The sequence below is a fragment of the Salvelinus sp. IW2-2015 genome, linkage group LG13 (genome assembly GCF_002910315.2).
Source record: "Salvelinus sp. IW2-2015 linkage group LG13, ASM291031v2, whole genome shotgun sequence".
NCBI classification, from domain to species: Eukaryota; Metazoa; Chordata; class Actinopteri; order Salmoniformes; family Salmonidae; genus Salvelinus; species Salvelinus sp. IW2-2015.
This window is the reverse complement of record NC_036853.1, coordinates 14,053,898-14,066,976: the sequence shown is the minus strand read 5'-3', so window position 1 is coordinate 14,066,976 and position 13,079 is coordinate 14,053,898. Positions and strand designations below refer to the sequence as shown.

General features: G+C 44.9%; 1 protein-coding gene across 1 annotated transcript; it reads left to right on the top strand.

Annotated features, from left to right (window-relative positions):
* The first annotated feature begins 2,776 nt into the window (after positions 1-2,776).
* Positions 2,777-5,770, top strand: LOC111971842 (uncharacterized). Its single transcript, XM_023998645.2, has 3 exons — positions 2,777-2,927; positions 3,257-4,870; positions 5,056-5,770. Exons 1-3 carry the CDS (start codon positions 2,777-2,779, stop codon positions 5,688-5,690), a joined length of 2,400 nt encoding a protein of 799 aa, XP_023854413.1. The 3' UTR covers positions 5,691-5,770.
* Positions 5,771-13,079: the final 7,309 nt, after the last annotated feature.

The following is a 13,079-nucleotide window of genomic DNA, read 5'->3' as shown; positions in this document are numbered from 1 at the left end:
TTTGCTTGTCATGATGCCAACAAACATAGATCATTTTTCTGCAATGAGAAAGTATTAGTGAAATTTTATGGTGACAACAACCCCCTAAATGATTGGACAAGAACTTAGTGGCCTGCTACATTGTAGTATTGTATTACGCAGCGTGCCATACAGAGTGTACTATACCATGCAGTGAAAACTTGTAATATTAGTGTCAGGTACCTTGAATTCTGAATAGTATGAAATTGCTTTTACATTCTGACATTCACATATTGGCTTACAAATAACATGCACTTCTAAAATGTTTTGTGACATTTTTGCACAATGCAATATCCAAACAATGTTCTAGATTATTTATTTTAGTTTACAAGCAGTGGGCATTGATCTGCACACTATGCATGCAATGGCAGGGGTATTATTAGTGACCCAAGGACCTGAAAGATCCTTTTCTACAGCTGTGTACTATGAATCGGAACGTTTTTTTCCTGAGATACTTTGGATGACAACAGAACACATTTATATTAATATTTACTCTGGTTTTTAACAAAATCCAACAAGGTCCTTATTAACTACAGGCATTGTAATAATAATGGTAGGTTTTAGGTTACTGTACAAACTGGACATTAAAGCTTGATATTCTGTCGTTTTAGTTTGATCAGGCTTTTCTATCAGGCCACACTGATGATGAGTGAAACATTCAAGACAGTCACAAACTAAATTGAAAGTGCAGGGTATTATATCACTGTTTTTATAATCATTCTGAGGTATGGTCTCCAAGCAATAAAAAGCAAGCAAGAAGAGTGCTCATTTTACACTGGAAGTTTGATTAGCTGTCACAAACTTTGTTTACATTTTTTTTGTCCCACTTCAAATGAATAACAACTGCTTAACTACTTGTACAAGCACTACATAGCACAAATCTTTCATTAGCAAATTCATACTACATGAAGGGTGATATAAACGGTCTTTAATTCATACTACATGAAGTATGATTTAAACGGTATCGAATTCATACTACATAAAGGGTGATATAAACGGTCTTTAATTCATACTACATGAAGTATGATTTAAACGGTATCGAATTCATACTACATGAAGGGTGATATAAACGGTCTTTAATTCATACTACATGAAGGGTGATATAAATGGTCTTTAATTCATACTACATGAAGGGTGATATAAATTGTCTTTAATTCATACTAGATTCATTTTTAAAATGTTTATATGTACCTTTATTTAACTAGGCAAGTAAGTTAAGAACAAATTCATATTTACAATGACGGCCAATACCGGACGACGCTGGGCCAATTGTGTGCCGCCCAATGGGATTCCCCAATCATGTGAAGGGTGATATAAACAGTCTTTACATCTTGTGCGTGCTAAATTAAGAATAACTATTTTCCACCCTTCATATAAAATGGCATATTCTTATGAATGATTTCTGAAGAATCTATATAGATAGGCCTTAGTGTAAACGGCTTGTGAAAGCTTCAATATGATGTGTTTCATTTAAAGTGGGACTCTTTTTTTCATGTTCAAGGATGGGTATGAACACTTTTTTTTTTAAATCTACACAAGTCAGTCAGTGACCTCCTATCTTCTCCTGTGATTGTGTAAAGGGATGTAAGATTTGGTGTGATGTAAAAGTGTTGACTACTGAGTGTGATCATAAAGTGCTGGTATAAAGTAAGTCCACAGCTGTAAGAGCAAAGTATCTTATAATGACATCAAGTATGAGTTAAACGTCATTATATGTATACCAACAAAAAAAAAAGGGGACATTTCTGTCTTAGAAATGTGCTCTATCCACTTTGTTGTGAGGTTGTAGAAGATGATGTGGAGATTGTTCAATTGTAACAGGGTGGTCCTGTGTGGTGTCTAAAGAGATCTACAAACTGTTCAATAAAGGATTGTCAATTAATCCAGCATTTCAAATGAGCTGTTTCTACACTGAACAAAAAATATGAACGCAACATGTAAAGTGTTGGTCCCAGGTTTCATGAACTGAAATAAAAAATCCCAGATATTTTCTGAGGAGTAATTTTCTAAGGACTATTTCTGTCTGTAATAAAGCCTTTTTGTGGGTAAAAACGAATTCTGATTGGCTGGGCCTGGCTCTCCAGTGGGTGGGCCTATGCCCTCCCAGACCCACCCATGGCTGCACCCCTGCCTGTCCAGTCATGTGGAATCCATTGATTAGGGCCTAATGAATTTATTTCAACTGACTGATTTCCTTATATGAACTGTAACTCAGTAAAATGTTTGAAATTGTTGTATGTTGTGTTTATATTTTTGTTCAGTATATTGTAATGCCGATAACATCGGTCTTGTGGTTTAATTTATGCCCATATGAAGAAAAAAATACTTTCTTTGATTAGTTGGCAGTTGGCACCATATGGAGGAGGCGGGAGGCAAGTTCAGATGCCATGCATTGTGATCTAAAGCTGACGCATAATAATGCCTTTCCTATGTGGACCACGCCCGTTATTATGACGAACTGCTTATTTCGAAATTCGTTTTACCGTTTTATTACATTGTTACCTATTGGTAAAATCATTTGACATCATATTGTTTTGCGTTTGTAATACGGGAATTTAAAAGAGGACAGTTTCTTCGCAGAGTAAGTTCATTTACTTTTCAGACAAAAGTTGAAACACAGTCAACCTACATAAAAAAGTATCTGACGCTGACGGGTTCTTTATATACGTTAATATAGGCAGATGTATTTGATTGATTTAATTGATATAGTATTTCCATCATAGAATTCTCTCTGAGGTGATGCTCCATTAAAGCCGAGATGTCCTACAGCTATCCCGCCAAAGTCAACGTGCCTCCGGGCTTGAGGACGCTTTTGGAAGGCCTCAGTCGGGCAGTAGTGAAAAGGCGTCCAGATTACATCTCACAGTTTGCTCAGTTGTACTTTGCTGAGCTCTTGCGCTTCAGGACAGGTACACATGTTGTGGAGAATAGCATTCGTTTTTTTTCAACATAGGATGAAATCTGTTGCGAAAACTGAAGTAACATATTTTCTTGCTATGTTGTATACAGAAAATCCAACTCTTGATATCAAAGCCCTCGTGAGAGAATTCAATGCAACTAAAGGTAGGCCTAACTAGATAATAGTATATAATGATAAGGCCATGCCCAGGTACCAAAACATTTACCTGAAAAGTACTGTAATAAAGACATTAATAAATGTGACTATCACAAATCAGTTTTTTTAAGAAATTACGATTTAACACCTGACAAGTCAATCATATTTATTTTAATTTTATAGTGCCTAAGTTACCAAGTCATGGCATTGGAACTGAGATTGCTCCACTGGCAGTTCAGAATGAAAGTGCCACAGCAGTCTCTTCTGGTAGTCCATATGTCCAACCATGTGGAGTTTACCCTCCGGTCGGGATTTTCCCAACCATTCCCAGTATTCCAGGAGTGGAGGAGCAGGGTGCTGAGCAGCCCTGGATCCACAGCCAGGACATTCTGTACACCGTCTCAACATTGCCTGGTCTATCAGACTCCAATGAAGCTTCAGAAGTAACCTCCCTAGCAAGCCAATACCTCAATGACAATGGCCTTCAGAGCCTTCTGCAGACAGTTATCTCTAACGTCTCCCCTCACCCCATCTCAGCAGAGCAGACCGATGATGTAGTTGTCTTCCGCAGGAAATCCAGCACCGACTGCATGACGGCTGACTGTGACATCAACTCTGCTGCTTCAGACCGGACCCGGCGAACCGAGTCAGCTCTCTTCGAGAGGGTCCCACTGAGTGAGATCGATCTCATATCCAATGCTGTTCTGATCAGGACACCTTCTGTGCCCTGTGAGTACATGATTGTGGTGCAGTCAGACAACGTCCCGGAGACCATAGTGTTTCAGAGAGACTCATCAGTCAGTAAGAAAATGAGGAATGCTCGAGCAGCAGCTGGTGGTGCTGCCACTGGTGCACCGGGCAACGCCCAGTCTGACTGCACACCCTGTTTGACCCTGCCTACAGCCCCATCACAAATGGTCAAAGATCAGCCAGCCACCAAATTGGTCACGCCCTTAGTGGTGACTGAGGACCCTCAGCTTTTTGGCGGCGGAAATAGGGCTGTCTTAACCCAACTTGGTTGGAATCCACTTTCACCTGGAGACAATTTTTTCTACGAGCACATGGACATAAATACAGCATTACCTGATGAAAATGCCTACAACCCCTACATGAATGAAATGATAGTGGATGAAATGAATGAGGTGAACTTTGGTATTTTACCCAAGGTGTCAGATGAGATGACATGCTTCAATGTTATGGGCCCACCCACCTTCATGCCACCACGTGTTTCAGCAGCAGAAGAAATAAGTGCTTCTAGTTTAGTGTATCCTCCGATTTCAGTTGGACAGGAGGCTAATACACTCTGTTTGGTGCTCCCGACGATTTCCATTGCTCAAGAAAGTGGAGCACTCCCGTTGCTTAGCCCACCATCTATCTCAATGCCACAAGCCATTACAGTCCCCAGTGGGATGTGCCCAGCCATCTCACAACCAGAGGAAATAAAGACCTCCAAGGCAGAGGAAATAGAGGCCGTCCGATCAATGTACCCTCCTATTGTGCCACCCAGTTTACCAAACCCATCTGTACCAGCTCCACAGGAAACAACAGCCACTCTGCTTCATCCCCCATTTTTGGCCCAGGTGGAAACAAGACCCACTTCATTGCCACTCCCCCAGGCCCCAGTTGCCCACATGCATCAGTGCACTGGTCAAAATGCACTAGCATTCCATGTGAATGAGGAGAGCAGAAGAACACCATATATGATTCCATTGGTCTCCCAAAGCATTATGGGAGTGACACAGATGTATGTTCAACCACAACAACCCCAGTTCATTCACAGCTGGTCCAGAGAAGCAGGTAAGTAGAATAGCAGATAGCTGTGAAAGGATAATATAGAATGCTCTTTTTTTATATCATACTGACCCTAATGTATCAATTGTAGTTCATCACTTCATGTTGTTATTTATTTTCTTTTAAGTTAAAATTAATATTGTGTGACATTAACCCCCCTAACACATCTCCTCTTATTATCATCCCTGTAGATTCACAAAGGCCATGTGACACAGCGCCTACTGCGGCCATGCCAGAGTTCCAGTATGTTAGACCTGAAGCATGTGGTAGCAGCTGGAGACTCTGCCACCTGGCACGCCCTGAGTTTATGGCCGGGATGCCAACAGCTGTGGCTTGCCCAGGAGGATCTAGGACTGTGATTGGCCGTGGGCAAGAGCAAGGCTACCTCCCTGACCAGGCCAACTTGCCAATGCACCAGGACTTTGGGCCCCGGTTCAGCTCCCATCACATACATATGTGTGGTGCCAACTTGTTTCAAACCCTCTGCCCCATGAGTGGTGCCTACATGCCAGTCAAACCCCCAGACCATCGCTGCTGCCAGGCTGCCCCTGATGTGGTCCTTCCACACTATACACTGATCAACAGTCCAACTCACGGTGTTGCTTCTTATCTTTGCCCTACTCCATCATCCATGCAGCCCCAGGGTTTTGCCTATGATTCTGTCCACATGTATGGTCCCCACAGTGAAACTGTAAATGCAATGTCATCCACCTTCAATGTGAGCGCCCATGCAGTCCACCAGCAAGGGACAACAGAACACTGCAGAGAGCCCAGTAATATGCCAATGGGTGAAAATCCAAATGAGCAGAATTATTCTGGTATATAAAAACTTTATGTCTCTGTCATTTGTTAGAATGTGTCTTGGAATAAGTGTGACATTTTGTTCAGATTTTCATTTTATCTCTAATTTATTCAGCTCATTCTTGTCTAAATTCCAGGTTAATGACAGCACATCGCCAGGAATGAACAACTTGTTTAATTTGTTCCTGAAAACATACTGAACACCTTCAACATTCCGCAATAAACATAGCTATCTTATGAAATATTCTGAGTTGTGATGTCATGCTCTACAGTTGCACCCATTGAACTAGTAGAATTAGAAGAACTAGAATTTAATCACCAGAACTAGAATTCAAATATATTTTCTGTAGGCCTATTCATATAAATGCAATTTCATGAGGATGGACTAAACATTTTGAAATAAACATCAATGTTCCTGGTAAAATAACTGATCAAATATTAGCTACCTTTACCAAGCTACAATGTTATGAATTATTGTCACCAACTGAAAAAGATTCCCTTGGCAACCCCTTTGGATTTTATTTACTAAAACAAGGGTAATGAAAGCCTAGCTAGATAACTTAGCTAGGTAGTTTGATTTTGTTCACTAAATCTATGATGAGACACAAACAGTAGAACTTAAATATCACTGGGTGGAGGCCATTTTTCATATCTCCCCTTCAGGAATTGGACTCTGGATTTTAGTGGCAGCAGGTGTTTTCACCTCGTAACTGAAACCCAAAATGAGCTGCAAGTGTGACTGCAACGCTGCGTGGGGTGAGCATTATCAGAGAGGAAGAAAAGGGAGAGACACAACGTGGCGGAAAGTCTCCCTCCAGCAGGTGGCGTTGTTTCGCCCACCAAGCAAGGAGTTTTTGCATGGAGGTCAATGAGTGTTGAATTTGGTAACCCAAAAAATGTATGGCTTATTTGCTACGTGAGGTTTATTTGATCTAATATAAGTTTTGTAATGCTTACGTTCTTACGGGTGTACTGATATAAGTAGGACATGTGACATCCCTGCCACTTTGAGAAAAAAACACTATATCTGAGTTGTTGAGATCGCTATGCATATTAATGTTGTGAGACTAGTAGCATAGCGTCTCTCTCCATTGAATACAGGCGCTTGACGTCAACAACCCTCATCGAATATTCAATAGAGGATTACAATAGTTAGATGTATCCACCAATCCAAAGAATAGATAGGCAGGAGCAAGACAGCCCGCTGTGCTGCTTTGTGGACAATGACTCCCATTGTTAGGGCGGAGAGATGTATCTTGTCAGTATATTCATAATCTTTGGAATCATGCATTGGTTTACATCTGCTTAAAGATGCACTATGCAGACATTTCTCTGCCATTTCCTGGTTGCTAAAGTTCTAATAGTTAGCTTAATTTCAGTTTGTAACGAATGCGCTGAGAGTCGGGAATTAAGTACAGGGAGTGAGTGTTTAATAAATAAACAGAACATAAACCACAAACAACGCACTGACATGGAGCAGAGTCAATAACACCTGAGGAAAGAACCAAGTGGAGTGACAGGTATAGGGAAGGTAATCAAGGAGGTGATGGAGTCCAGGTGATTGTCATGAAGCGCTGGTGCGCGTGACACGTGTGCATAATAGTCAGCAGCCTGGTGACCTAGAGGCCGGAGAGGAAATATACATGACACAGTAACCTCTCCCAGATGCGCTGCTCCAGCCGCAGGATGCCGACAAAAGAGAGATCCCTGGGATCAGGAGCGGACCGGTCACCTCTGCTGAAGCGCGGGAACCTGACGAGCTGCCTGACGTGCCAGAGCCTGGCAAGCCAGCTGTGGCATGGGAGCCTCCCGAGCACACTGTTGTCTGGAAACATGTAGCATAGCACTATTACCATCTGTGATTTACAGGAGACGTCAGTTGTCTCGTCTGCCTGTACAGACGCAAAATGAGTCTCAGACACCTCCTTAGCTATAGCTTCTCTGTACACTTCATACATACAATCCAAAAGTGTGTTTTGGATCGTGCTTGATGTACCTTAAACATTGGTTGGTCGTCATAATGCCTTTGTAGCCTGTAATCTCCTTCACGCATGTTCAACTCACACTGCTTCCTCTTGACTTTCTCCACACTATGATGGGAAATACATGTAGCTAAATAACTTGGCATACTATACACATTTTAGAAAGATAACTCCATCTGAATATGTATAAACAATTACAATTCAAAGCCAATTAGAGATTGAAAGGTGGAGATGAAAGGTTTCACGATAAATCCATTCAGCGATGGAGAGGACAGAGAAGAACTAGAAGAAGAGCTTTTGGAGGCAGCGAGAGAAGGAGACCGTTCTACCCTGTCACAGCTGGTGAGCAAAGTTTAGTTTCACACAATATCTGTTACTTTACCTACTTGGAAAGAATAACTTTTCTCTCAGTGTATGCTTAAAAACATTTATCCTTCATGGTTTTGTATTTTTACCCAACATGCTCTATTTGTTTTAGCTTAACAGGAAAAAGCCTCCAGACATTGACTGCTGTGACCTCTTGGGTATTACCCTACTGCACTGTTCTGCCTAACGTGGTCAAAAGCTATGTGCCCTGAAACTGCTAAACAATTGTGCTAGCCCCAAATCAAGAACAAGAATGGTAAAGATGGGCTCAGAATCAATGAATGACAGGGTGTGCATGAGATGGGTTGCTTAGAAGCTACATGCTATTTGTTTTAACATCAATGTCCTAGTGTAGTGTTCTGTATGACGACTCCTTTTCTCTGACTTGTGCACCAACGACACAGAGATTAAGCAGATCCTGGAAGGCAATTTTCAGTAAGTGGGTTCCCATTGCTTGGAAGGCAGCCATGGTTCGTCCTTTATTTAAAGGGGGAGGTCAAGCTGATCCTAACTGTTATAGGCCTATTTCTATTTTGCCCTGTTTATCAAAAGTGTTGGAAAAACTTGTCAATAATCAACTGACTGGCTTTCTTGATGTCTATAGTATTCTCTCTGGTATGCAATCTGGTTTCTGCTCTGGTTATGGATATGTCACTGCAACCTTAAAGGTCCTCAATGATGTCACCATTGTCCTTTATTCTAAGCAATGTTGTGCTGCCATTTTTATTGACTTGGCCAAAGCTTTTGATACAGTAGACCATTCAATTATTGTGGGCCGGTTTGTCACGTTTCCCTACTTGTTTTCCTTTTGTATTGTTGTGTTTTTGTGGTCAGGACGTGAGATGGTGGGCAGTCTGTGTTTGTTCTATGTTAAGTGTCAGGTTTAATTGACCTTGTATGGCTCTCAATCAGAGGCAGGTGTTTTCGTTTTCCTCTGATTGAGAGACATACATAGGGAGGTGTTTCACATTGTTTGTCGTGGGTGGTTGTCGCTGTGTCTGTGTTTATTGCACCACACGGTACTGTCTCGTCTCTCGTTCGTTCTTTCCTGTTCATGAGTGCATTGTTTTTTATGTTCACCAGTTCAGGTCTGTTTAACGTCGTTTGTTGTTTTGTAGTTTATGCAAGTATAAGTTTTTGTGTTCGTCTTCGTCAGCAAATAAATCTATATGTATTCACAACCCGCTGCACCTTGGTTTAATCCCTGCTCCTCCTCTTCGGATGAAGAGGAGGAGGAGAGTCGTTACAGAACCACCCACCAAATTACCAGAACCAAGCAGCGGGGAAAAGGGAGAGCTCAACAGAGCAACCAGGACTTGTGGACTTGGGAGGACGAGTTGAACGGAGAAGGACCCTGGGCACAGGCTGGGGAGTATTGCCGCCCCAAAGCTGAGCTGGAGGAAGCGAAAGCTGAGCCGCGGGCGATATGAGAGGCAGCACGGCAGCGGGACAGGTACGAGAGGCAACCCCAGAATTTTTTTTGGGGGGGGGCTAGAAGAGAGTGTGGCTAAGCCAGGTAGCAGACCTGAGCGCACTCCTCGTGCTTATTATAAGCAACGCGTCACTGGTCAGGCACCGTGTTATGCGGTTAAGCGCACGGTGTCGCCAGTGCGTGCCCATAGCCCTGTGCGCTACAGAGCAGCCCCCGAAAGTGTCATGTGAGTGTGGGCATCCAGCCGGGGCGTATTGTGCCTGCACAGCGCGTCTGGTCTCCGTACGCAGTTTCGGTCCAGGGTATCCTGCGCCGGCTCTGCGTGCTGTGCTCCGGAGCGCTGGGAGGGTGCAGTGCGTCCTATGCCTACACTCCGCTCGTACCGGGCAAATGTGGTAGTGGAGCCTAAGAGAGAAGTGCGCGTAGTAGGCACTAGATCTCCAGTGCTCATCCACAGCCCGGTTCAACCTGTGCCTGCACTCTGGAGGGTACGGGCTGGTGTAGTATTCCAGCCTGGGGGAGTGGTGCCAAGGCTGCGCACCAGAGCTCCAGTACTCCCCCACAGCCCGGTCCTTCAGGTGCCTCGTAACATCAAGCCTCCTGTAGGTCTCTCCAGCCTGGTGGGTCCTGTGGCAGCCCCACGCACCAGGCTGTCTCTCCGTCTCCTCCCTACAGGTGTGCCCATCTGCCCAGCGGCGCCTGAACTGCCCGTCTGCCCAGCGGCGCCTGAACTGCCCGTCTGCCCAGCGGCGCCTGAACTGCCCGTCTGCCCAGCGGCGCCTGAACTGCCCGTCTGCCCAGCGGCGCCTGAACTGCCCGTCTGCCCAGCGGCGCCTGAACTGCCCGTCTGCCCAACGGCGCCTGAACTGCCCGTCTGTCATAGAGCCTGCAAAGCTGCCCGTCTGTCATGAGCCTGCAAAGCCGCCCGTCTGCCATGAGCCTGCAAAGCCGCCCGTCTGCCAAGAGCCTACAGAGCCGTCCGCCAGACAGGAGCCTACAGAGCCGTCCGCCAGACAGGAGCCGCTAGAGCCTTCCGCCAGACCGGATCAGCCAGAGCTTCCGCCAGACCGGATCAGCCAGAGCCTTCCGCCAGACCGGATCAGCCAGAGCCTTCCGCCAGACCGGATCAGCCAGAGCCTTCCGCCAGACCGGATCAGCCAGAGCCTTCCGCCAGACCGGATCAGCCAGAGCCTTCCGCCAGACCGGATCAGCCAGAGCCTTCCGCCAGACCGGATCAGCCAGAGCCTTCGCCAGCCAGGACCAGCCAGAGCTTTCCGCCAGCCAGGACCAGCCAGAGCTTTCCGCCAGCCAGACCAGCCAGAGCGCCAGCCACCAGCCAGAGCCGTCCAGCCAGGACCAGCCAGAGCCGTCCAGCCAGGACCAGCCAGAGCCAGCTAGCCAGGATCCGCCAGAGCCAGCCAGCCAGGATCCGCCAGCCAGTCCGGTGTTGTCCCTCAGTCCGGAGCTGCCGTCCCTCAGTCCGGGGCTGCCCCTAAATCCAGCGGGACCCATGTCTAGGGTTCCCAGTCCAAGGTCGGTGGCGAGGGTCGCCACCTTGAGGAGGCCACAGAAGCGGGGATTTATTATGGTGGGATGGGATCCACGTCCTGCGCCGAAGCCGCCGCCGCGGACAGATTCCACCCAGACCCTCCCCTAGACTTTTTTTTATGGTGCGTCCGGAGTTCGCACCTTAAGGGGGGGGTTCTGTCACGTTCCTGACCTTGTTTTCCTTTTGTATTGTTGTGTTTTGTGGGTCAGGACGTGAGATGGGTGGCAGTCTGTGTTGTTCTATGTTAAGTGTCAGGTTTAATTGACCTTGTATGGCTCTCAATCAGAGGCAGGTGTTTTCGTTTTCCTCTGATTGAGAGACATACATAGGGAGGTTGTTTCACATTGTTTGTCGTGGGTGGTTGTCGCTGTGTCTGTGTTTATTGCACCACACGGTACTGTCTCGTCTCTCGTTCGTTCTTTCCTGTTCATGAGTGCATTGTTTTTTATGTTACCAGTTCAGGTCTGTTTAACGTCGTTTGTTGTTTTGTAGTTTATGCAAGTATAAGTTTTTTGTGTTCGTCTTCGTCAGCAAATAAATCTATATGTATTCACAACCCGCTGCACCTTGGTTTAATCCCTGCTCCTCCTCTTCGGATGAAGAGGAGGAGGAGAGTCGTTACACGGTTAAGGAATATTGGTGTCTTTGAGGGGTCTTTTGCCTGGTTTGCTAACTACCTCTCTCAAAGAGTGCAGTGTATAAAGTCAGAAAATCTGCTGTCTCAGCCACTACCTGTCACCAAGGGAGTACTCCAAGGCTCAATCCTAGGCCCCACACTCTTCTCAATTTACATAAACAACATAGCTCAGTCAGTAGGAAGCTCTCAAATCAAATCAATTTTTATTTGTATGCAGATGATACAGTCTTATACTCTGCTGGCCCCTCCCTGGATTTTGTGTTAAATGCTCTACAACAAAGCTTTCTTAGTGTCCAACAAGCTTTCTCTACCCTTAACCTTGTTCTGAACACCTCCAAAACAAAGGCAATGTGGTTTGGTAAGAAGAATGCCCCTCTCCCCACAGGTGTGATTACTACCTCTGAGGGTTTAGAGCTTGAGGTAGTCACCTCATACAAGTACTTGGGAGTATGGCTAGACGGTGCACTGTCCTTCTCTCAGCACATATAAAAGCTGCAGGCTAAAGTTAAATCTAGACTTGGTTTCCTCTATCGTAATCGCTCCTCTTTCACCCCAGCTGCCAAACTAACCCTGATTCAGATGACCATCATACCCATGCTAGATTACTGAGACATCATTTATAGATCAGCAGGTAAGGGTGCTCTCGAGCGGCAAGATGTTCTTTACCATTCGGCCAACAGATTTGCCACCAATGCTTCTTATAGGACACATCACTGCACTCTATACTCCTCTGTAAACTGGTCATATCTGTATACCTGTCGCAAGACCCACTGGTTGATGCTTATTTATTAAACCCTTTTAGGCCTCACTCCCCCCAATCTGAGATATCTACTGCAGCCCTCATCCTCCACATACAACACCTGTTCTGCCAGTCACATTCTGTTCAATGTCCCCAAAGCACACACATCCCTGGGTCGCTCGTCTTTTCAGTTCGCTGCAGCTAGCGACTGGAACGAGCTGCAACAAACACTCAAACTGGACAATTTAATCTCAATCTCTTCATTCAAATACTCAATCATGGACACACTTACTGACAGTTGTGGCTGCTTTCCGTGATGTATTGTTGTCGCTACCTTCTTGCCTTTTGTGCTGTTGTCTGTGCCCAACAATGTTTGTACCATGTTTTGTGCTGCTACCATGTTGTGTTGCTACAATGTTGTTGTCATGTTGTGTTGCTACCATGTAGTGTTGTCATGTGTTGCTGCCTTGCTGTGTTGTTGTCTTAGGTCTCTCTTTATGTAGTGTTGTGGTGTCTCTCTTGTCGTGATGTGTGTTTTGTTCTATATTTATATGTTTTTAAAAAATAAAATGTTTAATCCCAACCCCCATCCCCGCAGGAGGTCTTTTGCCTTTTGGTAGGCCCTCATTGTAAAGAAGAATTTGTTCTTAACTGATTTGCCTAGTTAAATGAAGGTTAAATAAAAATAAAATTAAGGACACCCTAGATC

What these genes read in the sequence shown, in the direction of transcription:
- LOC111971842 (XM_023998645.2), top strand. Translation starts at nt 2,777, where the DNA reads ATGTCCTACAGCTATCCCGCCAAAGTCAACGTGCCTCCGGGCTTGAGG. An exon ending in GCTCTTGCGCTTCAGGACAG is followed by an intron (nt 2,928 to 3,256) that starts GTACACATGTTG and finishes TTAATTTTATAG; the next exon opens with TGCCTAAGTTACCAAGTCAT. An exon ending in CAGCTGGTCCAGAGAAGCAG is followed by an intron (nt 4,871 to 5,055) that starts GTAAGTAGAATA and finishes TCATCCCTGTAG; the next exon opens with ATTCACAAAGGCCATGTGAC.